This window comes from Heterocephalus glaber, unplaced genomic scaffold, assembly GCF_053883595.1.
Source record: "Heterocephalus glaber isolate CG9 unplaced genomic scaffold, H.glaber_assembly_v1.0 deba00001444, whole genome shotgun sequence".
In the NCBI taxonomy this organism is placed as follows: domain Eukaryota; kingdom Metazoa; phylum Chordata; class Mammalia; order Rodentia; family Bathyergidae; genus Heterocephalus; species Heterocephalus glaber.
Genome location: NW_028258297.1, coordinates 29,475,164 through 29,501,393, shown reverse-complemented (window position 1 = coordinate 29,501,393; position 26,230 = coordinate 29,475,164). Strand labels below are relative to the sequence as shown.

At 59.5% G+C, this 26,230-nt stretch overlaps 2 protein-coding genes across 5 annotated transcripts; one reads left to right on the top strand and one right to left on the bottom strand.

Moving 5' to 3' along the window:
• Plekhg6 (pleckstrin homology and RhoGEF domain containing G6) lies at positions 1–13,475 on the top strand. 3 transcript variants are annotated; one of them, XM_004869380.3, is made up of 16 exons: positions 1–148; positions 1,153–1,332; positions 2,465–2,620; positions 3,466–3,630; positions 3,738–3,833; positions 3,991–4,041; positions 4,261–4,410; positions 5,228–5,338; positions 5,437–5,586; positions 5,700–5,837; positions 6,065–6,184; positions 6,553–6,685; positions 6,766–6,881; positions 11,764–11,909; positions 12,487–13,161; positions 13,283–13,475. In XM_004869380.3, exons 2-16 carry the CDS (start codon positions 1,207–1,209, stop codon positions 13,290–13,292), a joined length of 2,343 nt encoding a protein of 780 aa, XP_004869437.1. In that variant the 5' UTR covers positions 1–148; positions 1,153–1,206; the 3' UTR covers positions 13,293–13,475. The 3 variants fall into 3 exon arrangements, with proteins under 3 accessions (XP_004869437.1, XP_087070295.1, XP_021103802.1); XM_087214169.1 differs by lacking the exon at positions 2,465–2,620; XM_021248143.2 differs by lacking the exon at positions 3,466–3,630.
• Positions 13,476–13,559: 84 nt separating this feature from the next.
• Positions 13,560–25,345, bottom strand: Tnfrsf1a (TNF receptor superfamily member 1A). Of its 2 annotated transcripts, none has more exons than XM_004869382.4 (9): positions 24,991–25,345; positions 18,762–18,915; positions 18,419–18,547; positions 17,873–18,022; positions 17,569–17,647; positions 15,238–15,305; positions 15,039–15,152; positions 14,767–14,795; positions 13,560–14,569 (listed from the first exon to the last, which is right to left on the bottom strand). In XM_004869382.4, the coding sequence occupies exons 1-9, from the start codon at positions 25,027–25,029 to the stop codon at positions 13,946–13,948; spliced, it is 1,386 nt and encodes a 461-aa protein (XP_004869439.1). In that variant the 5' UTR covers positions 25,030–25,345; the 3' UTR covers positions 13,560–13,945. The 2 variants fall into 2 exon arrangements, with proteins under 2 accessions (XP_004869439.1, XP_021103805.1); XM_021248146.2 differs by lacking the exon at positions 24,991–25,345 and adding an exon at positions 22,527–22,740.
• Between the last annotated feature and the right edge of the window lie 885 nt (positions 25,346–26,230).

The window sequence follows — 26,230 nt, the reverse complement described above, 5'->3', positions numbered from 1 at the left end:
CGCCCCGCCAGCCCCGCCCCGCCAGGCGCCGGCCGGGTCCCCGGGCCTCCGGTCCCAGTCCCGGGCTGGGCAGCGGGGCTGGCATCGCCGAAGCCGCCGCCGCGACGGGGTCCCCGGAGGACGTCGGGCGCCGGACACCTGCGCGGAGGTGAGGCGGAGCCCGGGCGCGGGGCGGGGCAGAATCCTGGCCCGGGGGTCGGGGGCGGGGCGGGGCCGGGAGGGGCAGGAGAGCCCTGAATCTCCTCCTCGGCGGCGCACAAGCCTGAAAGCAAGGGGGGCTGAGGAGGGACTTGGGGCCCTGGCGGTGCGGGCCCTGGCGGTGGGACCCCCACCTGCACAGGCTCTGGAGCCCACCTGGTGGGCGGGGCTTGCGCTCGGCCCTGGCTTCTTGGAGCCCGGTGTTCAGCCCAGGTATGGGGTGGCCCCACCTGTCCGGAGAGGCCGGTGTTCCCAGACCACAGCTCTCCTGGGCGGTCTCTAGGGTCCCCGCCTGGCTTCCTCACCTGTGGCCAGGAGAGTCCAGGTAACAGGCGGCTGTTCAGTGCCGAGCCTGAGGGTCAGTGTAGACCTCGGCGCCGTCTGTCACCACCAGCAGGACAGCAGTCAGGACAGTGAATGAGTAAAGGCGCCTGCGTTCCAATCAACTATTTGGGGCCTGGGATTTGAATGCCATATGAATTTAACTTTTCCCAAAATGTCATTTTTATTTTGACTTGTTTTCAACTGTAAAAATGAGAACGCCATTCTTAGCTGGCAGGCTGTACAGGAACCCATGGCAGGGCGGGCGTCTCTGGCCAGTGGGCCCAGCCTGTGTCCTCCAGGGGCTTCTCCCAAGCTGTGTGCAGGCATCTAGGTGCAAGGGGTCCTGTCCTCAGCAGGAGGGACTCACCTGTGACCCTGCCCTCTACTACTCCTCGGAGACAGCATCCTGTGAGGCCCGGAAGGGGAGGCCGTACGTGCACACAAGGGGACGTTCTGTGTCCGAGGGGCTTGCTAACCCCCCGAGCCTGGACATGCCCAAGCTGTAGAGGAGGCAGCTGTGCCCCCAGCAAGTGACCAAGCCTTGGCTCCTCCACCCCGTCTTCTACCCCTTAGTCTCCAGCTGTGCCACCCACTGGTATAGCCTGTCCCTTCCATTCCGTCTCTCTGCAGCCTCGGGGGACCCCGCTTCTCCGAACACTGGAGCTATGACCTAGGGGAGAAGGGATGCAGCCCTGTGGTCCTCCGGATGAGGGCCCTCTCCAAGGCCTTGTGGCCTCCCGAATCAAGGCCTATGGGGGCTGGCACCAGGCCTGCACCCAGAGCGCTGCTGGCAAGCCCTACTCCCCTGTGGTAAGTTCAGGCCGTGCCCCAAAGGTGACCTGGGTGGGGTGGGAGGGAGGACACCAGCTTTGAAGTCCCTGTCCCCTTACAGGTTTATCAGCAGCTCCGTTCTTGTCCCTCCTCCTCCTCCTCTTTCCCCAGCTGCGGCTCCCAGGACTTCCTATCCAGGTCCCAGATAGTGCAGGCAGGAGAGGCAGTGACGGGGGGCAGCTGGCCACCGAGCGGGTGCCGCAGGGGCTGCCAGGAGATGGGTCTGAGGCACAGCGCTGTAGCAAACACACCTCCCAGGCCCCAACCTTAATTTGGGGAGACTGAGGGCTCCCTGAGATGCACCTCCCTGGCAGGACTGAGGAAGAGCAAAGGTTTAGGGCATCCCCAGCAGGGAAGGGCGGCTGGGCTTGTTGAGGCTCCACCCCCAGCTCCACCTGCCTGGCCCACCTCCAGCCCAAGGGAGAAATGGGTGTGGAAACTGGAGCTCCCTCCACCAGCCTGGAGGACAGTTCTGCCTGGCATGGGGTATCCCTGGCCTCCTGGAGGAAGATTTGGCCCTTGGATATGGGAACCCTCCCAGGCAGAGGGCAGGATGGGACACTAGGAAGTGTGGGTAATTCAGATGAAGGAATGTGACTGGGCCTGCCCTGGGAGGAGACTTGTGGCTGTGGCCTCAGCTGCCACAAGGAAGGGCAGCCACTCCCAGCCGGGGGTCACTCAGGCAGGAGCTCTGGTCCCCATTGTGAGGGTGGGCCACGGGCAGGGGAGGCTGTGAGAGACTCCGAGCGAGTGCAGCAGGCCCCTCGCAGGATCCCTGCAAGCCTGAGGAACAGGGAGCATTGGGCAAGTGGGCAGAGGCCAGGCACAGCCAGCTGGGTGTGTGCATGCCTGTGCCACTGTTCTGGAGAACTCCCGCCCCTGCCCCGGGCCTCTGGGGAGCCAGCTGGGCACGGCCTGCACAACTCACCCTGGCCTTCCTGGCAGGAGCCACCGCTGTGACTCAGGGCCGCAGAGCCACCCCAAACTGGTTTGAGGGACTGGTGAACCTGCCGACCTGCATGTGTGTGAGGGGAGGGGTGTCTGAGCAAAGCCAGGCCCCTCCACCTCTCAGGCCCTTCTGTGCCCCCAGAGCTCCCTGTTCCTCCCACAGGACCCCAGTCACCACCGCTTCCAGCACTATGTCCCCTTTGCCAAGGGTCCCGGCCAGCCCCAAGCCCTGCACCCCTTTGTGTCGCGAGATCCAGAGCCTGAGAAAAGGCATGGAGTGCATTTTGGGGTCGGCCTACCTCACTCCCCCAAGCTTAAGGTAAGGGTCCCTGTGCTCGGGCCCCACAGCCCAGCTGCAATGGCCTTGCAGGTGCAGGCCCAGTGAGGCCCAGATGGGAGCCTCTTATGGCTCCACTCCACTTGGCCTTTGCATCGTACCCAGTGCTCCAGACATCCCGGTGCACTCTAAAGGGAAAAGCATTAATATTAAACTTTCAGCTTTTGGCAATGACCACACAACGTGCAAGCCAGCTGTGCCCCCCACATGCCCAAGCCACGGCTCCTCCCGAGGGTCAGGAACACATGTCACCGAAATTATTTAGTACCAGAAAGCAATTATAAAATTTAAACCACATTGCTTCATAAAAATGTCTGTTTTGCTGGGTGTGGTGGCTTATGCCTATCATCCCAGCACTTGGGAGGCTGAGGCAGGAGGACTGCCAGGGGCTCAAGGCCAGCCTGGGCTACATAGCAAGACCCTGTCTAAAACATTTTATTTTAAATGTCTGTTTTATGGGCAAATGTCAAAGTGTCACCTGAGACCATGTTTCCCAAGTCCCCTTCTGGTCTCCACTTGAAGGCCTTTCTAAGAGTCTGACTCTGTTCTGAATCAGGAGGCCCCTTTCTGCTCCAGGAGCTCCAGTCAGGCCTGTCCAAGAGCCAGGGATCTTTCTGCAGCCCAAGGTGCCTGTCCAGTTAGGTTCCAGCAATACCTATTCCCCGGGGAGTCCAGCCAGTGTAACCCCATCCCCGCTCTGAAGCCAGCGCTATTTCACACACTGACACACCCACACTCACTCACACTCACACTCACACAGCCCTCCCAGAGCCACATTGTACGGGTGCTGAGGATGTGGCTAGCCAGGCCCCTTCTGGCTCTCCCAGGAGGCCACCAAGGCCCATGAGCTGGAGATGAGGCTTCGCACCTTCAGCATGTTCGGGATGCCCCGCCTGCCCCCCGAGGACCGGCGCCACTGGGAGATCGGCAAGGGTGGTGACAGTGGCCTGAACATCGAGAAGTCCTGGAGGGAGCTGGTGCCCGGGCACAAGGTGGGCCCAGGACTGGCCCAGGGCTGGAAGGCCACACGAGTACAGAGGCCTGTATGGTCCCTGCCGTTGCCATCCTTCCCTGAGTGAACCCGCACTGTCCTCCCCAGGAGATGAGCCTGGGGCTCCGCCACCAGCAGGAGGCCCTGTGGGAGCTGCTGACCACTGAGCTAGCCTATGTGAGGAAGCTCAAGATTATGACTGATGTGAGCTGGGCCCCCCACTCCCTCCCCTACCCCCAGCCCAGCTCTCCCTGGTGAAGGGCAGGGAGGTCCCTGGGGAGGAGGGCAGGGCCCCAGGAGGGCTCAGGCCCCAGTGAAGCCAGCAGGCGGGGCCGAGCCATCATCTCTGTCCTGCCTCTAGCTCCTGACCGCTGGTCTGCTGAACCTGCAGCGGGTGGGGCTGCTGAGAGAAGTGAGTGGGGCCTCAGAGGCCCAGTCTGAATTCCCACCACCCCATTTTCTGGGACCCCCCTGCCCCTCCTGCCCCCAATTTGCGCCAGGCCCCCCAGTGTCCCAGGATTCTGCCCACAGCCCCCTTGCATTTTCTGGCAAGCCCACCCTACAGTCCAGGCTGCTGGTCCCCCCTGATGGTGACCCAGCAAAGTCCTGCTGCTGAGCTCCGCCTCTGCAGGTGTCGGCTGAGACCCTGTTTGGAAAAGTCCCCAGCCTCATCCGAGCCCACCAGAGCTTTTGGGAGGAGGTGCTACTGCCATTCCTGGAGGAGACTCGAGCCTCAGGCCAGCCTCTGGACCCCATCACACTGCAGAACGGCTTCCTGACGGTGAGCCTGAGGACAGGCACTCAGGAAGGGCAGGGCTGGGGGATCCAGTGGGACCTCGCCCATGGGGCTCAAGTCTAACCCCGAACATCTCCATCCCGAGAGTTTGACCTGTCCTCTGGAGGCTCCAGTGAGATGAAGACTCGGGGACAGGTGGCGCCTACGCTCTCATCCACTATAAAATCATATACTTGGTCGGGCCGGGGATTTAGCTCAGTAGTTTCACCGCCTGCTGCGCAAGCTCAAGGACCCGAGTTCAATCTCCGGTACCAAAAAAAAAAACATATCCTTGGTTAGAAATCCATCAACAACAGCCGGGCCCAAGACAGGGGCCTAAGGGAGGGGAGCCCGGGGCCCAGAGTATGGAGCATGGAGGAGAGTGAAAGCGACAGCCAGAGGCAGGGCCAGCCTTCTTCCACAGATGATGGTGGTGTGGGGTGGAGAGGGAGGGGACAGTCTCAGGGAGCCTTGGTGCCCCTTCTGCAGGAGCAGGCTCCGGGGGACCTGCGGTCACAGAAGTAGGAGCTCCGTGTCCTAAAACAGGCAGGCTGAATGATTGATGGTGGGAGAGCAAGTGCAGGGACGGGCTCAGGACGGGAGGGCAGGAGCTCCGAGGACGGCCTGGGTCCACCCAGCCTCAGCACTCCCCAGAATAAAGAGGGGGATCCTGGCCAGTGGTACAAGCCTAGGGGGAGGAGTCCGGGGAGCAGCTTCCGCACACGCCGTGCCATGGGAGGCTCTGTGCCATCCTGCTCCCTTGATCTGCAGCCACAGTCTGCATTTGCAACCCTCTTCCCTGGCCCTTTACCTGTCCCCCCAGTTTGGCCAGCGGTTCCAGCCCTACGTCCAGTACTGCCTGAGAGTGAAGCAGACCATGGCTTATGCCCAGGAGCAGCAAGACACCAACCCTCTCTTCCATGCCTTCGTGCAGGTGGAATAGAGGCCCTGGGCAGTTCGGGGTGGTACGCAGGGTCCCCGGGGTGGGGGGCAGCGAGGGCCCGCAGACGCCTGAGCTCCCCGCCCCCGCAGTGGTGTGAGCAACACACGCGCTCGGGGCGGCAGACACTGGGCGACCTGCTCATCAAGCCTCACCAGCGTGTCACCAAGTACCCGCTGCTACTCCGGGCGGTGCTGAAGAGGAGCCCGGACGCTCGCGCCCAGGAGGCCCTGAGCACCATGGTAGGTGGGGGTGGAGCTGGCCAGGGGGATCGGTGCTCAGGGGCTCTCGGATGGCCCGCTGTGGCGGAGGCTGTGGGAGGTGCGGAGCTGAGCTGCCCCTCCTCCTCCACCAGATTGCAGCTGTGGAGTCGTTCCTGCTCCACATCAACGCGCAGGTGCGCCAGGGCGAAGAGCACGACAGCCTGGTGGCTGCAGCGCAACGCATCGGTCCCTACGAGGTGCTGGAGCCGCCCAGTGAGGAGGTGGAGAAGGTTAGCAGGGACGGAGAAAAGCGGGCTCAGAAATGCCAGTTCTGGGGAACGTGGGGAAGGAGCGGAGGTCAGCACACCCGTCGGGGTGCCGCAGAGGGTGCCCAGCATTCCTTCTGGTGGTGAAGCCCGGGGATGGAGTTTAGACAGTTCGAAAGGAGGTACTGGGCTCTGGCTCCAGGTGGGAAGGGTGGAAAGAGGGTGGACACCCCCGCCTGCATGTCCCTCAGAGCCTGCGTCCGTTCTCCACCCTGGACTTGATGTCGCCCATGCTGGGCGTCTCCCCGGAGCACACCAGGCAGCTGCTGCTGGAGGGACCCGTGCGAATGAAGGAGGGGCGAGATGGGAAGGTAAGCCAGCCTTGCTGGGAGTGAGAAGACGGGGATGTCAGCGGGAGCGGTCCGCGGGGAAGTGCATGCGTACCTGTGAGTGTTCGTCCGTGCGTGTGCGTGTGCGTGCGTGCGTGCATGTGCGTGTGTGTGTGTTGGGAAGAGGACATGGTTCAGGCTCAGTTCTAGTTGTTTGTATGACGTTGAACCCACCCCCTTCCTACTGTAAATTGAGAGCTGGGACCGAACAGCCTCCCTTCCCTTCTGGCCTAGCACTCCCGGCTCCGCCCAAGTCCCTCCGCATCGCATGCCCTCCTGAAAGCCCGGCCCCCAACAGCCCTTCCCACACTCCAGCTGACCCATTTCTTTCCTCTCTGGCCCATCGGCAGCTGGATGTGTACCTGTTCCTCTTCTCTGACGTGCTCCTGGTGACCAAGCCCCCGCGAAAGGCAGACAAAGCCAAGATCATCCGCCCCCCTGTCATGCTGGAGAAGCTTGTATGCCAGCCACTGCGGGACCCCAGTAGGTCTCTCCTGCTGGGAAGCCCAGGGCGGGGGTCAGATGAGTCCTGACCATTAAAGCCAACCTTCTCCTCCATCCAGACAGCTTCCTGGTCATCGGCCTCACCGAATTCCAGTGTGTCGCCAGTGCGTTCGTTGCATACTGTCGCAGTCCCACGGATTGTGCACAGTGGCTGAAGAAGACATGGGAGGCCCAGGTCTGTGAAAGCCAGCCATCGGGAGGGATGGGCAAGGGCTCTGGGCTCAGGAGACCACAGAGGGAGAAAGCAGGAGAGGCTGGGCTAGAAGCAAGTTCAGACTGGACCATCCGCCCCTCCGGTGCACCCCAGGAGGGGACAGGGCCTAGACCATCCCTAACAGAGCCCGCTCCAGCCCCTGAGCTCTTTGACACCCTGAAGCAATTACTTTCTAAACCCCATCTGCCACTCAGGCCCTGCCGGGGCCCTTGCTGGGTGTGAGAGAACCAGGAGAGAATAACAGCATTCCTGCCCTGCAGGGGCCCAAGCTGCAGTCAGTTAGAGTAACTGGTGTGGAGATGATAGAACCATGTCTGAGGAGCCCAAGGAAAGGCGAGGTGCATTCCGGGGGGTGGGGAGGGGAGGCCGAAGCCCTCACCCCAGAGCTGAGGAAGGACTGGGGCTGAGCTAGGAGGACGTGTGGGGACCAGGCAGGAGGGTGGGGCCATCCGGATGGAGAAGCAGAATGCAAGGCCAAGACTAGGAAACAGGTGCGTGCGGAGAGAACCCTGACCTAGTGCTGCCAGGGCTTAAAGTCCAAGGGCGGACACAGCGAGAGAGAGGCCGGGAGGTAGGTGCCATGGGGACTTCAGGCTGCGCTTAGCACTGCACTCAGCTGGTTGAACTTTGTCCTATATATGACACGGAGCCCACAGAGGTGTGGAGCAGGCAGGGACATGGGCAGGTGCCTGGGATAAAAGCAGTCCAGAAAAGCGAGATCTCGATAAAGCTGCATTGGTTTCCACTAATGTGGTGGTTTAACGCAATGCGAACCAGGCTCAGTGACAGAGCCCTTACCTAGCATGCTCCAGGCCCTCAGCTTCATCCCCAGCACTGCCAAAAACAGCACAAAACAAAACCAGACCCAATTCTCTCATGGCTGTGGAGGCCGGAAGTTCAAGATCTTAATGTTGGAAGAGCTGAGCTTCCTGCCCCACTCCAGCAGGGGTCCATGCTGCTCCCAGCTTCCCGAGGCTGCAGTGTCCCATGGCCTAGGGCAGCTCGCTGCAGCCTCTTCTCCGTTTGTCTGTGACAAGTTTCCCTCCCTGAGACATGGGTATGAGACAGAATCCATCCAGAGTCCGTGCGGGCTTCTGCCCAGCTCTTTCCCTTGGGGGTCAGTGCAGAGCCCCTCGTCCCCAGTGGGTCACCCTTCACAGGTCCTGGGGCTGCTGTCTGCCCCCTGCAGGAAGGTGGGCAAGGGAGGAGATTCCAGTGGGCTTTGTTTGTTTGTGGGGCTGGGGAAGAGCGGGCCCTCCCCTGCTGGAGTGGCTGTCCAGTTTGCCTCCAAGGATAAGGAGGACCTGCGGGGAGGGGCCTAGGGGCTGGGTTTACCGGGAGCAGCACATGCCTCTCTGTGTCTGGAGCTCTGGGTTTTCCTGGGCAAATGGTGAGAGGCCAACCTCCAGCCAACAACCTCCAGCCGACCCAGAACTGCAGGAGAGGGAGGAGGAGGATCCAATGAGTTGCGTGGGGGCTAGAGAGGCACCCTGAACTCTCCAAGGCAGGGGTGCTGTGGAACCAGTGTTTGTCTGAAGAAATGAGCTAAAGAAGAGGGAAGAAATGGGTGAGATGTAGGGAAATATGGTTAAAAGCCCATGCTGAATGCAGAAAAACCTACGCTCAAGCTCGGCACTGTGGCACACTCCTGTCCTCTGAGCACTTGAGAGGCTGAGGCAGGAGGAACACAAGTTCTGCTCCCACCTGGACAGTTTAGCAACTTAGCAAGACTCTGTCTCAAAATTTAAAAAATAAACCCAGCCACAGTGTTGCACACCTGTAATCCCTGCACTCTGGGAGGCTGAGGCAGGAGAATTGAAAGTTCAAGTCTCACCTTGGCAACTTAGTGACCTAGCAAGACCCTGTCTTAAAAAAAAGAAACCTTTTACAGGGCTGGGGGCTGGATGTGATGGTGTATGTTTGTAACCCCAGCACTCAGGAGGCTGGGGCAGGAGGATTACTGCAAGTTTAAGGCCACCCTGGGCTACATAGTGAATTCAAGGCCAGCTTGAACTGCATTTCGAGAATCTGTCTCAAAAAAATAAAATAATAATAAAGGACTGGGGATGGAGCTTAGTGTGAAAGCCCTGAGTTCAATCCCCATTACAAAAGGAGGGAGGGAGAAGGCAGGAAGGCAGGCTTTCAGCCTCTTGGCCTTTCAGAGTGCTGGAACTACAGGCAAGCACCACCTCACCAGCTTGGTTTTCAGTCTCATGACAACCTCTCCGCCTTCACCTTTAGAACTCCTGAGGGTTGCTGGTGTTTATACTCCAAATAATCTACCCTGCTATCGTTCTCACTCCAGGATGACAGAGGACTCACTTCCGACCCATGAGTCTCCCTCAGCAAAGCAAAGAAGCCTGGAATGCATTTTGCTGTCTTGTCTCAGCAGGTCCCTAGGGAACCCTCCCTCAGGCACCCCCAGTCTGTTAATGGGAGACCCAGGGGACCTCTACTGGCCTCCTTCACGCAGCCACCCCAGGGCTCACACAGTCCTTCCTCCTAGCAGAAGTGGCTTACACTTCCAGAGAAAATGAGCTTCTCAGGGACGAGGGACCAACCTTGCCAGATGCCCATACTTAGCAGCTGGGGAAGTGAAAGGGAACTGAGACAGAAACAGAGACGCCCCAGAGATGACAGCCCAGAATAACAGCAGGGCGGACTGAGGAAGGTGGCTGAGCAGGAACCAGTGCTGCCGGAGTCCAGCCAGCTGCCATGCCCCTTGCTCGGGCACGTGTTGCTGGGGATTTATTCACCTGTAGGCCCGGCCTTCATCTGAGAACCACAGTGACCAGGGCGACTACCCGGTGGCATAGGTGGAGAATCAATCACATAAGTGGCTTGGCACAGGTCCCTGCACCTCATGGATGCTCCACCAATGCCTACCCTTGTCCTCCTTAGAAGAAAGGATCAGGAGGTGCTCCCAGGGTGGGGACACATCAGCTTCTGTCACTCAGGAAGTCAGCAGGTGTTCTCAGAGATCTGTGTCAGCCCAGGTCCAGTGGTGGGGACAGCAGGTGACTGGGGCCGCCTGAGCCTGCAGGAGAGCTGGCACTCCATCTGCAGGATAAAGGGGGAGCCTGCCATCCCTCACTGAGCCTGCTGTGTTGGGGGGATCACATCCTAACTGGAACCACCAGTTTCCTGTTCTTTTCCTGTCCTGCCCCCAGGTCTCTCCTCTTACCTCCCAGGGCTGCTGGAGAAGCTTTAGGGGTGCTGGCAGCCCCTTGCCCTGGTGCCTAAGGTGCCTCCGCCCTCCCTCTTCAACGTTAGTGCTGCGGTTGTCCTTTCAGAAAGCTCTTCTTCCTTCCAGCTCCTTTCTTCCACACCACAGCCCTATCCTGGGCAGCCCACCCACACACTGCGGGGCACAGAGCCTGGCATACAGAGTGAGAAGAGGGCGTGGTCACAGAGCCGGGCCCTGGTGTGCCGGCTTCCTGGTCCCAGGTACCATCCCTGTTCAGGCTGAGTGACTGAGAGCCAGGGAGAGGAGACTTGGAAATATCTGACATGCATTTCCGTGTGCCTGTTCATTTCTCCCATGTGCCTCTTCCTGGCCCTGCTACCCAGGGTCCCTGGAGCGGCTGGCTCATATACCTCAAGCTGGGAAATATCAGTCACGTAAGGACTATGGCATGGGCATCAGCCAATCAGAATGGAGCACTGCAGGGGCTGACAACATGGGGGGTGCTCCCACCGTGCTGGGTGTTTGTCATCCCTCTATTGCTAGATTATGGTAGGAGGGGGCCTGGGGACAGGCAGGAGGCTCAGGCCACAGCCATTTCCTTACCGCGTGGAAGCACTTCAGCATTTTAACAGCATGGCTGTAGCCGCGAGCAATGATCTCAGCACCACCCCCAGCAGCCACCACTGCCCACCCTCTCTCTCGCCAAGCTTTCCCTGCAGCCTCTCCGTGGGTTCTCTGCCTCCTCCCTGCAGCAACCTTCACCCTTCAGAGCTTGAAGAGTGGTGCAGTTAGCCAGGTGTGCAAGGCCAGCACTCCCGAGGAAGGAAAGAAGGATGGAAGGACGGACAGAAGGATGGATGGGGAGGAGGGAGGGAAAGAGGGAGGGGCACAGTACTAGGACTTGGAGCAGGGCCCTGTCCAGCTGTGCTCTCCCCTGTGTGACCTCGAGCAAGCTGCTACATCTCTCCAAATCTAGTTCTCTCCTCTGTGAAGTGGGCCAATCTGCAGGCTTTCACCCCAAGGGGCGATGGTGTCACGGGACGCCACCTGCACGTGGAGACCTGCCTGTGAACCCGGTCTCGGGTACCCTGTGTTATTCCACTGCACCTGCGTAAATGCTGAGAAAGGGACAGGCAGTGCAATGTGTCCTGGTCCAGCCCCTAGGACGCTCTTGCTGTTCACACCTCTGCAGGAGAGCGGCGTCCTCAGCCTAAGACAAAGCCTGCCCTGCCCACCGTCTGCCCCTTGCTCCTCCCAGCTGCAGGGCAGACACCTGGGTGCCAGGAGTGGGTGCTCAAGGGCAGTACCCTGAGGGCACTAACACTACTAGCACCACAGCCAGGGAGGATGCCCTGAAGGGCTCACCCAGGGGCCTGAGAATGGTGCAGGAGGAAGGGGCATCCTGCAGGGCCACATGCAGAGCACCAGCTCTGGAGGTTGTCACCACCAAACCTGGCACCGCCCTGCTTTTTTAGAGTGCATTTAACCGAGTCTCCACTTCTCAGTGGTGGAATAGGGTAAGCAGAGCCCTGACCCTCATGGGGATGTTGTGAAGTTTAAACAAGATAATGTATGCAAAGCCCTTAGCCCAGTGCCAGGCACACAAGTGCTCCGTAAAGGAGAGCTCTTCAGGACAAAGGTGCCCTGCCTCCCCAGGCCACCCTGCAGAAGCTGAAGGCAGAGGAGTATGTCCAACAGAAGAGGGAGCTCCTGGCCCTCTACCAGGACTTGGACCGGGAGTGCCCCAGCACCAGGCCCTCCACACCCTCCCTGGAAGGCTCCCAGAGCAGCGCCGAGGGGAGGTAAGACCCACCTGTGCCACCAGGGGGGAGGCCACGGGCAGGGAGGCAGAGGGCAGGGACCCAAAAGGCTGACAAGTGGCAGCATAGCCTTGGCAGAACTGGCCTAGAGGACAGCAGCCTACAGGTTGGAGCAGAGTGGGTAGGAGAAGGGATGCGTGGGACAGCCTGTAGGGGGAGCCAGCCCAGGGTGGGCACAGTCTGAGGAACCAGAAACAGGACGGGGGAATCCCGGAGGGGGGGCTCCCAAGTGAAGCTAAGCCTGGATTTGGGTAGTAACATCAGAGCTCGGTCAGTGGCAAGCCCAGATCTCCAGAGTTCGAGAGGATCGCGCAGGGTCACACAGCTGCGTAGCAGCGTGCGTATGGGAACAAGAGAAATCCCCCGCTGGGGTGCACCCTGCGTCACCTTCCAGGGTAACCCAAGTTATCCCCACCCGGGATCTGCCCTACGCAGGTCCCGGACCAGGTGCTGTGGATAAAATGGCCTGGGGGAGCCAAGCGCTTTTAGTGACCACAGCTCAGCCAGTGAGATGAGATGACCCCGGAGACGGAGTCTGAACACGTGCTTTTCATTGTAGGGCTCCCGAATTCACCGTCATCGTCCCCCACCTGGTGGTGACGGAGGACACAGACGAAGACACCCCCTCTGTACCAGATGATGCCTCAGACTCTGGCTACGGAACTTTGATCGCAAGCTCGCTCAAGGGCTCCCCTTCCCCACTGAGCCGTCTGCGCCCCAAGGCTCTTCGGAGGGACCCTCGGCTCACCTTCTCCACCCTGGAGCTCCGAGATGTTCCTCTGCGACCCCAGCCTCCCAACCCCCAAGCTCCCCAACGCCGAAGTGCCCCCGAACTGCCGGAAGGGGTCCAAAGGGGGCACAGTCTTCCCAGGGGAGACCCGCCCCCCTCGTCTGAGGAGGAGGATGCGGGCTCGGCCCGGAACGTGGTGGCGGAGACCCTGCACCGGGCCCAGCTGCGGGCCTCCCCGGCCCACGCCGACTCTGCCGGGGAGAGCTCCTGGGAGTCCTCAGAGGAGGACGAGGGGCCGCCCTCCCCGAGCCCGGGGTGCAGCCCCCGTCCCCACCCGCTCCGGGCCGAGGACATGCTTCGGGAGATCCGAGAGGAGCTGGCCGGCCAGAGGGTAGAGGGAGCCCCCGAGCCCCGGGACAGCAGGCCTCGGAAGCTGACGCGCGCCCAGCTGCAGCGGATGCGCGGCCCCCACATCATACAGCTGGACACCCCCCTGTCTGTGTCGTAAGTGGGGGGAAGGGGTGCAAGGGGCCCCAGAGGACAGCCCGGACCTTTAAAGAAAGCGCCTCTTGCAGCGCAGCCTGCCTGCCCCTGACCTCCACCTGACACCTGCCTCTGCTTTCAGAGAGGCGTGAGGAAAGCCGAGGACCTCTAGCGTTTCTCCCAGAGGAAGTCTCCCCAAGAGTACAGGCCACCACCCCACCCTGGACGCTACCTCGAGGACTTCCCCTGAGAAGCCTGGCCCGGCGCCTGCTCCGCGAGGCCCGGACATTTCTGTATCAGACACCCGGAGCCCACATAAAGCTGTATAGAAACGACTGCTCTGCCAGTGGGATGCGGGCGAGAGGAGAGCCTGGGTCCGGGCACAAGAGCCCGCCGCAGCTTCACCCACAGACGACCACTCGGGAAGCAGAGGTTTAATGTCGAATTTAGTGTTCACAGAAGTCCGGGCCGCGGCCCCACTGCTGGGCTGGCTCCTCCCGGGGAGGGCCAGGCCGCTTCCATTAGTGTGATGAGACCGATACAAAGATTGCTTAGCTACGCGACAAGGCCCGGGCCACGCAGGGTCCCCAGCCCCGCTGGGCCCAGCACACGCGGGCCGGCGTGAGGCCTGGGCTTGCTGCCAGCTCCCGCCCGAACTCAGCCTGTGCAGACCCCGGGCCCCGCACAGCTCAGGCTCCAGGCGGTGTCAGGCCGCTGAGAAAAGCCTGGGCCGCGTCTCCGCCAGGGTAGCACCACGGAAGAGGCTGCCGCTCGAGGTCTTCCTCGCGGGGAGGGGAGCGGAGGGTCACAGGGCATCGCGCGTCAGGCTTAGTCGGAGGCCCCGAGAAGGCGCCCCAATTGGTGCAGGGCCACTGGAGGGCAGGGCCTCGCATGCCCGCCCCCGCAGCGTGTCCCGGATGTCCTCCAGGCAGCCCAGGAGGTCCATGTCGCACAGCACGCGGCCCAGCAGGTCCAGCGTGGCCTCGTGTGGCGGGGTGCGCTGCCGCCAGGCTGCCAGCATGCTGTAGTGCGCCTCGCGCAGGCAGCGCCCGTTCTGCAGCTCCAGCCGCTCGATCTCATGCTCGCCCAGCCCCAGGCGTCGCATGAACTCCTTCCAGCGGGACGGAGGCACGCCGTCCACCACGGCGTACAGCGTTGCGGGCTCGGGGCCTGCGGCCGGCCAGCGCCCTCCTTGGCTGTCGGCGCCGTCTTCCCCGTTGTGGCCATGGCCGGCCCTGGGGACGGGCGCCGCCGTGAGCCCCGGGGCGAAGATGGGCTCAGCCCCCAGGGGTGGGGCAGCGACGTCCCTGAAGTCCCCAGGGCCCCTCGGAGGGGAGGGAGAGCTGGGGGGCAGCCTGCAGCTGGCCGTGGGGCTGAAACCCGGGGTCGGGGCGAGGGGCTTAGTGGACGTAATTCCTTCCAGCTCGCCCTGAAAGAGAGAAGGGGCAGCCTGTAGCAGGGAGGCCCAAAAGTCCTCTTCATTCTAGACGGGTTGGGGTAGATGGAATTGAGGGACACCCCACCCCCCACCCCCACTCCCTGGGTGGTGCAGGGTGAGTGTCTGGGTGGTAGGAGATGATAAGGAGCAGTTAGGGAAGTTTGGGGGTAGCCTCGGTTTCCTCTCACCTCTTTCACGGGTGCTGATGTCCCACAAACTGAGAAAAAAAGAAACAAAGTGTCGTAAATTTCACTTCCCCTCTCGGCCCTCACCCTGTGCTGGGGCTGGCTGCGGGGACTGTGGTGGCATGCCTCGGTGCCTATGGGGCCCCAGGGACTAGGACTGCTGATGCAGGTGACCTCCCAAGCCCTGGGGCCGCCTCCTGCAGGAGACGCCCCCTCCCTCTTTCCCACCCAGCCTCCACCCCACGCACCCCGTGCCCCCCCCAGTCTCTCCTCACCAATAGAGTAGAGCTTCGGCTTCCACCTTGGATAGCGGCACATTAAAACGATGAAGAGCAAAGATAAAAGGCAAAGGCCTAACAGGATCACCAGGGGCAACAGCACTGTGGTACCTGGAGACCAAGTAGATCTGCTGAGTTGGGGAGGGGAGGATGACGGGAGGGGAGGTGGGCATGGGCTCCAGTCACTTCTCCTCACCTGAGTCCTGGGGGGGCCTAACTACAGGGTGTGGGCACAACTTCGTGCACTCCGAGTCTTGCTTACATCTGAAAGGGGAGACAGCACTGGTGAACAGGCCTCATCACTTAGAGGAACACAAAAGAAAACACACGGAGAGACTGTTGAAAATTCTTTGTTTTAAAATAGTTTTGCTATCTTTTTTTTTTTTTTTTTTTTGGTACCAGGGATTGAACTTGGGACCTTGCGCTTGCAAGGCAGGCGCTGGAACCACTGAGCTAAATCTCCAGCCCAGTTTTGCTATCTCTTAACCTAGTAGAATTTGACCTCTTGAGAACAAATGCAGAAGAAAGAAACATAGTTAATCACAGAATCATGTAATTTTAGAATTAGAAGGGATTTTGAAAAGGCTGTGTTGGAAAAAGTTAAAAGCGGTCAAGGCTGCAGGGCTGGAGTGTAGCTTGGTAGTAGAGTGCTTCCCTAGCACTCACAAGGTCCTAGGTTCAACCCCCAGCACCACCACAAAACAAAACAAAAAGCAGTCCAAGTCAGAGTATAAATTCAAGTCCATTCACTGGCTGACAGTGTGACACAAGTAAGCCATTTCATCCCTAAGCCTAGGGATCATACCCACCCCAGTCTTGAGGACTAGCATAATTAGGCTTAACACAGTACCTGCTCAGGAAATGATCACTGTCTTTGAGTAGTTATTTATCCTTGTTTTGCAGGTGAGATTATGGCATAGAGGGTGCTATGGTTTGGGTCTAGAATGTCCTTGAAGGGCTCATGTGATACAGGCTTGGTTCCCAGCCTGGGGTGCTACTGGGAGATGGTAAAACTTTTAGGAGGCAGGGCTCATGGAAGGAAATTAGGTGACTAGGGTGTGCTTTCTAATGAGACATCAGGACCCTGGCCTCTTCCTCTCTTTGCTTCTCATGAAGTGAGCAGGTTTGTTCCACTATGCATTCCCCCATGATGGGCTGCCTCACCACAGGCCCCAAAACACAGCCAGCCAACCACAGACTGAACCCTTGGAAACTGTGAACCTAAATCAATGTTTTTCCTCCTTATAAATTTATTATTCAGGTTTTGTCAGAGCAACTGAAAGCTAACACAAGATGTTAAAGGGCTTTTTCTCAAATGATACTGCTAGTTATAGTACCTGATTTGGGGGTCAGATATGCATGTGAAACCCCTCTATAGAACCAGCACATCGTTCTGTCCTGGGAATACCCCTGAGCAGTACAGTGTGATGAGAACTGCACAGAGGAACTTGAGAGTGTAAGTCCTCCCCAGAATCTAAAAGCAGGGAGAGGCACTTTTGTCATCTTACAAGCTTATGACATGGGTGCAAGAGCTCTTTCAAGAAGAGATGAAGCTTAGTGGTAGAAAATAAATAGCTTTGTGTCAGACACTTGTTTCAGTGCTGGGGAATCTATGCCAGGCCTTCGCACATGCTAGGCAATGCCCTACCTCTGAGCTATACCCTGAGCCTCACTGCTTTACAGGTAAAGAGAGTTAAGGCTCAGGGATCTTAATAACTTGCCAACGTCACCCAGCCAGTAAGCAGCCAGCCTGGGGTCTAAACCTAGGTCAGTTCACCCCTGAGAACCCTTGGGTTTCTTCTGTGCAAGCAAGTGTGCAAGAACAGGCTTTGTGGAGGCCTAGTCAAGGGCCCTGGAGGGAGGGGAACACACTCAGCAATCCTAAGATGCATCAGTAATAAGCAGCACCGAACTTTACATACCACACATACATGCGTGTATGCACACACACATGCATGCACAGCAATGCCAATTAAATCCTGACATATCATCCATGGTAAGACAGTCTGAATTCACAACTGGGAAGGTGTAAGTCCTAGAGTCAATAGACAATAGCAGAACTCACTGCCCAAGGGCCCAAAGCCCTGAGTTGGAAGGGTTCCCAGTCTTGGGGCTGAGCGTCTATCCCCAAGTGCATTTTAAGATTTAAGGGCCATTTTGTGGGGAAGAGAGAAGGAAAGGACTACCTAGCATCATTTTAAAATGTTTTTTATCTTTCAGTACTGGAGGTTAAGCCCGAGGTTAAGCCCAAGGCCTTTGCACGAAGCCCTTTTTCACTTTTGAGATGATCTGGATTAAATCGCTAACTTTGCCCAGGCTGGCTCAAATTTGCAATCCTCATGCCTCAGCCTCCCAGAGTGCTGGAGTTATAGTCACGGGCCCCCACCACACACCCAGCCAGTCAGTAAGAGCCTGAGCACTCTGGGGGTCTCCCTTGCCTTGTCACTAGCTCTCAGCTGCCCCCACTCCATCCCAGGGCACCCCATATACCCCCACCCATGCCAGCAGCTGGCAGACAGATACTCACTCGCTGCAAGAGACACACTTGCTGCCTCTCAGAAAGAAGCCTGTGTGGCAGAGGCACACAGTGTTCTGTCTCTCCTGGCCTGCAGGGAGAAGCCGTAGCTAAAGGAGACACATTCTTCGCCCCAGGCCCAGAGGACGGTGGAGGGACAGGGTGCAGTGGCCAGGGCAGACCCCGGGGCGGGCGCAGGAAGGACAGGAGGAGCTGCCCCTCAGGAAAGGTACAGAAGGTGGCCCCTTCCTTCTGGGGGATGGGCTGGCCCCAGGTGGGGTGGGGACAGGGTGTGGGCGTGGCCGGCCGTGCTCACATCGGATCGTCACGGTGCCATTGAGGCACTGGCTGCAGTCCGTGCACCGGAAATATGTTTCCCCATAATAGTTCCGGAACTGGTTCTTCCTGCAGCCACACACAGTGTCCTGGTCCACTGTGCAAGGAGAAAGCTCCACCTGGAGCAGTTCTGGTGAGAAGAAAGGGGACATGCTTCACTGCTTTTCCATGTTAACTCTACTTCCCCTTTCCAGCAGTCCTGGGAATGGAGCCCAGAGCGTTTCTCCCACTGAGAAGATCCCAGCCCTTTTTAGTTTTCACCTTGAGATAGGGTCTCTAAGTCCCTAAACTTCGAAGGCTGGCCTGGAACCAACAATCCTCCTGCCTCGGCCTCCGACTACCTGAGATGACAGGCTTGTGCCCCTGCATCCCCCTTGAGACCCCTTGCCATGTGTGTCTGTCTGTGTAACTCACACTCACACCCATGCACACACGTCCTGCCTGCACGGCCAGCACCAATTTGCAGATCGCCTGACAGCTGCAGCAGCCCCAGCCCCTGGACCAGGCCCGCCCCCAGGAGCCCGACCTTTCCGACAGCTGGAGCAGGTGAGGCACACAGGGGAGTGGTTCTCAGTGGAGGTGAAGGTGCCGCTTGCACACTCCCTGCAGTCCGTGTCCAGCCCGGGGCCCAGGCAGTCATTGTGCAAGTAGGTCCCTGTGAACAGCACAGGCAGGGTTAGGCTGCCGCAGAGAAGCCAAGAAAAGAGCCTTGTGCTGGGGAGACCAGCAGGGCCACTTCCCCCCAGTCCCTGCACAAGGGAGCGATAGGGGAGAGGCTTGGGGCAGGCACCTCAACCCTAGAACATCCGGAATAACCAAATGAAGACCGCAGGCTCCATAACGGAGGGGCCATCACCACCTTCTCCTACCTTTGTGGCACTTGGTGCAGCAGATGGAATTGTTTTGAGGGTGGCTGTATTTTCCCTGGGGACACGGACTCTCCCTCTTCTCCCGATCCCCAAAGGAAGGGACCAGGCCAATGACACCTGATGAATGTATCCCCACCAGCAGAGCCAGGAGCACCTGGGGGAGATCAGAGGAAAAAGAGTCCCACTAGAGAGGCAGGGAGGGGGGCTGGGTGGCAGCAACCCCACACCTCCCAGCTCAGGACCCTGCCCTGAGCGAGTGATCTAGTGCTTATCTTCTGATGGTAAGTAGCAGGGCAGCAGGCCCCAGGGCCAGCCTTGTGCCCTGACTCAGCGCTGCCCGCTGCTGAAGCCCCTAGTGCTGGGTACAAGGCAGATTTTCAAGGAATGCTTCTTTGTTGCTCGCTGTGCAGGGGATGGTACCAGGGCCCTGGCACATGCTGAACGCACACTCAACCGTGAGCTACACCCCCAGTCCGGAGAATGGTTTTGGATCGGAAACTAGCGGTCTACTTTGAAGATGGCCCTTTCGGAAGATGGGGGATGGGATTTCTCAGGCTGGCCAGGGGTTCCCAGCACATTCGCGTCCTGACCACTCTCGGAGGTGAACGGTCAGGTTCCATGAACTTTCCTGGATTATGTTACAGCACCAAAAAGTATTTTGAAAAAATCAGATGGGGGTGGAGGTGAGTGGTGTTCCCAGGCGCCACTGCTGGGGAGTGGGTAGAAGCAGAAGGAAGAATTTCTTTGTACAGTTATGTTACTGGGGACCCTGCCCCTCCTCCCACTGGTAAATGCACCAGCTTGGCCAAGACAAGGGCAGTCAGAGCAGAAATTGAGGGGGTCATGGGGGAGGAGTCTACAAAGTTTGGGAGGCCAGGCAAGGGCAAAGGCCTGTGGGTCACAGGAGGGACAGGTCAGGTGCTGAGGGCAGGGAGCCCCGCGCTCTTTGCAACGAGCCCAGGCTGCATAGCCTCAGGCCAAACCCCCGGAAGCTGAAGGGCTTTCCCGATTCTGGCTCCAGTTTCAAGAAAACAAAAGCCAGCTGTCAGAATTTAGCTCCTGCTTTCAGACTTTGCTCTCTCAGCTTCATTTCTGCTTCTTCCTGGGTCTTGATGTTTTTTTCCCTCTCTTCTATGAGTCACTTTACGTAAAAATAGAGGTGTCCTCCAAGAATAGTACACCCTGGGGAGGAACAGACTTATCGATCACAGAAACCCCAGCCCAGGAGAGCAGCGGCTCCAGCCTGTGAGCCGAAGGCAGGTCGCACCCTGTCGTTCCTCGGGAGCCCCTACGTTCCTCGGGAGCCCCTACCGCAGCTGCACGGTCCGGAAGCCCGAGCCTCTTCACAAACCTGGCACGCCTCTCACAGAAACCCAAGCAGCAGCCCTCGAAGCAGGGCAGTGCCTTCCAGGGAGACAGGAAGGGCTGGTTATAAGAAGAGCTTCCGGATCCTGAACAAGTGGTTCCTCTCCCCCAAGAAGAGCTTGGCCCCCCTAAGGTCCTTAGCTCTTGGAATCCCACCCAGGGGGCTGGGGCAGAGCCGGCAAAGCTCCAGTCCTGGGGTAGCCACTCGTGTGGAGGGGTGGGGGAGCCTCCCTACAGGGAGTTGGGGAGAGGCTTTCCCAGGCCACAGACCAGCGGCCCTCCTTCTCCAGAACTTTGGGGGTTAAGGCAGATCTGGGAAAGGGAAAACCTTTTCCCAGCAGCTCCGCCCCAGTGACTCAGGCCAGAGGGAGGGGATCTAGTGGAGAAGATGGGAACTAGCAGCTTCCCCAGCTCCTCAAGGGTCATGAGTCAGCAGAAGAAAGCTCCCAGCAGCAAATGGGGGCCCAGCAGCAAGTGGGACCCTGTCTGATCCCTCTCCCTCCCGTCCCCACTCAGAGCCCCTTTCTGCCCCTTCCCCCTTGAAGGAGCCAAGCAATGACGCCGTCCCACTTGGCCCACGGATTACAGGAAATGTCCCCTCTCCAGTTCCATCCCCAAGGGAAGTCTCCCTCTACCCCTGGCTTCCTCCCCTCAGGTCAGGAGCTGCCCCCTCCAGGATGCTCGGCTCCGCCCAGCCCACCCCGTCCTTCCTTAGGCTTGGCCCCTCCCCATTCCTTCTGGGAAGATAAACCGTTGCCTGTCCCTGGGCTCTCGAACTCGCCCCCTGGCGCTCCCCGCTCCCCCGAGAAGCACAGGCAGGCTGCCCTCCCACCCTGGGTTCACCACACTCCCACAGCCGGCCTGGGTCTGGGGAGTTTCGTCGGTTTGGAGGCTTCCGAAGACAGTCCTTAGGGATCAGGGCCAGTTCTGGGGCCCCATAACTCCTCCCCACCAACTGGAGGCACAGGAAGAACTGCAGAGTCTGGACTTCCACTTCCAGGAATGAGGGAGCAGCAGGAGTCAGGGTAGCACTCTCCTGACCCCCACTGCCCCAGGTTCCGGGTCAGGCCTCCGCACCCGCAGTCCCAGGGCCCTCAGTGCGAGCGTGTGCGAGCGTGTTCGAGCGTGTGCGCGTGGTGTGGCCCAGGAGCCGGAGCAGAGTGCCTAGGGCCTCTCCTCTGGCGCTGAGGAAGGGCGGGAAGCAGGGGCTGCTGTGGAGGACAGTTGAGGGGGTGGCCCAGCACCTCTCCAACTCCCTGCAGCTTCCCCCTGGCCTGTGGAGGCCTGAGGTGAGGTGTGACTTCCTGTGTAGGGGCTGCTGAGTGGGGCAGCAGCAGCGAAGCCGTGGACCCTGTGGTGTGACCCCAACCCGACCCGACCCGCACCTCCCTCGGAGACTGGCTGTGCTGTGCTCTTCCCTCCCCCGCAGCATTGTGTCATTAAATTAAAATGTTTGTTCCATTGCATGTCACAACCCCCGGGGAGCCCGAGACAGCCAGCCACTGCTGCAGGCGCCCTGCTGGAGTCCCCCTTTTGCTCGAGAACCCCTCGGCTGATGCCTCGTGGACTCTGGACACTCAGCGTCGGTGTTGAGGAACCTGACCATGTCTACTTTGGGGTCTTATCCTAATATGAGTCTTTCCAATAAGTAGATAGGATCTCCCCGACAGACCACAAGCCCTGTGAGACAAGACATCAGAGAGAGTATTGGTCAGACCGGGTCTTACCCTCCTGGCTCCCCAAACCAGGCCTGAAGAATGGAAGGACACACACATGAGTTTACAACCTGCCTTCCCTGAAGCCTGCGGGAGGGAGGTGGATGGAGGCAGCACCCGTAGGAATGCAGCTTTCTCCAGGGTATCCGCCCCTGCCCCTCCACACCTGGGCAGCAGGGGACACGCCCCTCTCCTTGGGGACCCCTGGCAAGTGAGCACAGTGCGGAGGCAGGGGGAGGCTGAGGCCTTCTGCCCCAGCCTGCTGGACCTGCACTTCCACCTGGCTAGTCCTCAACACGAAGCATGCCAGGAACCGAGTTTGCTCATCTCCTGCAGACACAGGTCTCATCTCCAACTTCATGACGTCCGTGCCAAGACTTCCGCCACAGCTCATGACCTGTCCCTAGCCTGTGCCATCCTGTCTGTCAGGTGTCATGCCATCCTTCCTCTGGGATCCCCCGTCCTCTCGCTGTCCCTTGGTTGCCCCACACCCGGATTGTTTATTACCGTGACTGTCTTCCTCTTTCGTGTTCCAATCCCTCTACACACTTTCTTTTTTCTTTTTTGAGACAGGATCCAACTGTGGTGCCCATGCTGGCCCTAAACTCCTGGGCTCAAGTAAATCTTTGGCCTCAGCCTCCCAGGTAGTTGGGATTACAGGCGCCTCAGCCAGCACCCTACATACTTTCTTATCTGCACTCATGTTGCAGCCTGCACACAGCTGTGTGTGGGTCCTTTTCGTCTTCAGGGCCTGACTTCAAACAGATTGCCCTGGGGCGCTCCTTCCTTGCATGTGGGCGCCAGATTTCCCACTGCTGTGCTGACACCGGTCCAGGTCCAGGTGCAGAGTGGGCTTGGGGAATAAAGGAGGGAGGGACAGGAGAGGAAGGGGAAGGAGACTGCCAAGGGAAGGGAGTGGAGGAAGGGGAAAGGAGAAGGGAAACGAAAGGGGGAAGAGGAAGGGGAAGCGGAAAAGGGAAAGGGGGAAGGAAAGGAAAGGAATGCTTGCACCTGGATCCACACTCAAGATTCTTTTCTCACTCTTCCCACTCACCCCGGGGTTCCCAAATGCACTTCTTAGTGTTCTTCACAATGGTCACTCCAGCAAAGGTGTTCAGCTCCTGTCCCCACCTCCTCAACAAAATCCCCATCTGCATTCCTCTACTTCCCCTAAACCAACCTCCCAACTCCTCCGCCTCCTTCCCACTCCCCCAGGCAGTGATGTCAGAGGTCAGCTCCAAACCCACTCTCCTCGGAGGCTTTCCCTCCCTCACTACCAGACCAATCCCTTGTTCTTTTGGTTACTAGTTAAGGTCACAGCCTCCATGCCAGGCCCCAGCCAGGTGCGGGGTTTGCTGAGATGGATAATTCCCAGCCCTGGACGGGTCAGAGACGTCCACCGTGAGCCCAGGCACTGTGCAGGGTTGCCCTTTGGCTGAGACCTGCTGACATAAACAGGCCGCTGGACCAGACGCATCCCTCCCCTGTTCCGTTCCCCATGTTCCCGGGCTGTCCTTTCTCCCCAGTGTTTCTGGATTGGTTTTTCACCCTAAGCCGTCAAGGATCAGATCGTACAGAAGCTCTGCTGTACACTCAGCCATGCTCAGTCCTGCGTTCACTGTCCCGGCCTCCCCGCCGCCCCGCACACCACACCCACACTGCCCTTCGGGTGTTAGCACCTCCAGCTCCAGCAGCCCCACCAGCCACCTTCATTTCCTCAGTTTCCCAGAGAATAAGTACAGCAAACACCCCTACGGACATCGCTATAAAAGCCAAGTGTTGGTTCCGGTTGCTTTGCATGTGTTCTCCCTGCTTTCCCCTGTTCCCCTAGAGACCCTAAACTAGAGGAGAGAAGTTTCACTCACACCATGTCCCACCACCTGAAACAGTCTAGCAGAGCAGGCACTTGACAAATTGAATACATACTTCACGTGTGTCCATCTATTTAATCTTAAATTCACCAGGAGGTGTTGACCACTATGCTCATTTTAGAGGTAAGAAATTAAGGTGTGAAGGGGTCACATAAGCCGTGCAGCTCTGCGGGGAGGGAGGCAAGTGAGGTTCACCTCAGAGAGCACAGTTAAGAGGACCCGCAGCTGGCAGTGCGGGGAAGAGAGCAGGAAGTCCTGGGAAAGGGACAGGTGGGTGGGGTCAGGAAGAGGGAGGAGGACAGAGCAAGACCACTGGCCAGGCAGGTGCTGCCCAGGGCCACTGAAATGTAGGACCAGAGCAGAGACAGATGGCGGCGGGGGGCGGCTCAGGAGCGGGAAAGGAAGGGATGGTGGGAGAGAAAAGGAGGCAAGGCAGCCACTGTTCCCGGCCTGGAGAGGGGCAGCGACCCGGGAGAGGTCACGCACACACACAGGGGAGCAAGTCCCCCACTAGCCAGTGAGGGGGTCTGGCGGCCAGCACACTGAGGACGCCAAGCACCTTAAAACAAGCTGAGCCAGAGAGGGGGCATTTCCCAGTGACGAAAACAACCTGCTACCAACTTCCCCAAAGAGAACTATGCAGTAAGAAGCCAAATGATGGACACTGGCCGGCAGATGGAGGAGGGGCTAGTGGCCTAGGCAGGTCGGTCCAACCCAGGCCAGCCCTTTGGAAACAGCCTGGGGCGGAGGGGCAAAGCCAGCGCCCTTAGTGAGGGGCCCTCCACCGGGCTTCCCTGGCCCTGTGCTGCTTCCCATTCCACTCCCAGATAGCCCCACACACCCCAGACCTGCTGCCCAGCTTGTCCCCTCCTGGACTTAGTTTCCCCATTTCACAAGCCAGGCCCTGCAGGGGCTGCCCAGGCAGAGCCCGCAGCCCCACAGCCCCGACCCGACCGACCCGGGATCAGCACCTGGACGGCCTATGCCCCCAGCCCCGAATCCAGCCACCTCTCTTCTCAGGCTCCTCTTCTCCCCCACCTGCCAAATCCCCACCCCTGACCTGTGCCCGGACCCCAGCAGGCCTCCACCTGCCCCCAAGGTCCTGCACAAGGCCGGTTCCAGCCTTCCACTTTCTCCTCCCCCTCTCAGGCCTCTGCCTCCCGGGCTGCTGTGACCCGAAGAGCTGACTGCCAGGCCCCAGGCAGGAGCGTCTCCCCTTCCTGGGTCGGCCCCCTCCTGCCCGGGGCGCCACCCCACCAGCGCAGTCTCCCCTCTCACCAGTGGCAGCAGCGGGCCAGGCACGGTGGGGAGGCCCATGTCCGGCCAGCGGGGGCCTCTCACTCCCCCATGGGGCTGGGACGGCTGTGGTGCAGTGGTCGGAGTCTGACCAGAAGGTCCCCAGAGCCCCGGGTTCGGCTTGGAGGGAGAAGCAAGCGCTGGGAGTGGGGGTGGAGGTCACCGCCCCGCCTGGGGTCCCCAAAGCCCGGAGGCCAGAACTGGAGACCAAGTCCGAAAACTAAAGCGAGAGCAGAGGGTTGGGAGGGGAAGGGAGAGCAGCAGGCGGGTGTTGCACCAGACAGGAAGAGCTGCGGAGGAGGCGGGGAGGAGGCGGGAGAGGCCTTTAACGCTTTGTGGTGAGGCCGCAGGCCGTGCCCCACCTCCCAGGCCCGTGCACCCCGCCAGCCCAGCAATCCCACCACTCCCCCCAACAGCAGGGGCGGGGCGGCGACGACTCCCGTCACCCCAGGGCCGGCCTTTCACAGATGGAAAAGCAGTGGGAAGACCTGGGGTTAGGGAGTCACACTTATGTGTCCCAGCTCAGAATCCTCTACTCTTTAGCTGGGTGAGCTCAAACACATAATCCCACCTCTTTGAGCCCATTTCCAATTTGCAAATGAAAACAGCCTATCTTGTAGGGCTTCTGGAGGGTTTTTTGAGACAGGACAGACAAGCGGCTGTCTCACAGGGTAAATACAGGCTTGACATGCAGCAGTTTCCCCAGCATGAGCCCCAGTTCTCATTTTCTGCCTGCCTGGGACCCTGACCCTCAGCCCCACCAACCGTCCGTCCGGCAGGTTCTCTTCCAGTCTCTGCCTGAGGTCCCCCAGCTGGCACCCTGACACTGCCACCGATCCTGGGCGGCAGGAAACCCGCTCTGAGCCTGAGCCCACCTACAGGAGGAAAGCGATGCCTTGAAGATGGGCGAGGCGGCCCTGTGAAGGTGACCTGGAAACACGGATCTCAGGGGCTGTCCCCAAATATTCAGACACATTCACAGAACTGCCCCTGGAGAGAATTTACTACAGCCCTCTGGCTTTGGGGAGGCCCCGAGAGGCCCAACAGAGAAGCCCCAATTCCTAGTTCCCAGTCCCTCCACAGTGAGACTCCCAGCCGCAGCTCCCATCAGGGGTGGGCATCGGTGGCGTCTCTGCCTGAGCAGCTTCCTCCCAGGCGAATTCTACAACACCGGCCCCACATTCACTCGCTGTACCCATCCCCAACTCAAGGCCAAGGCCGT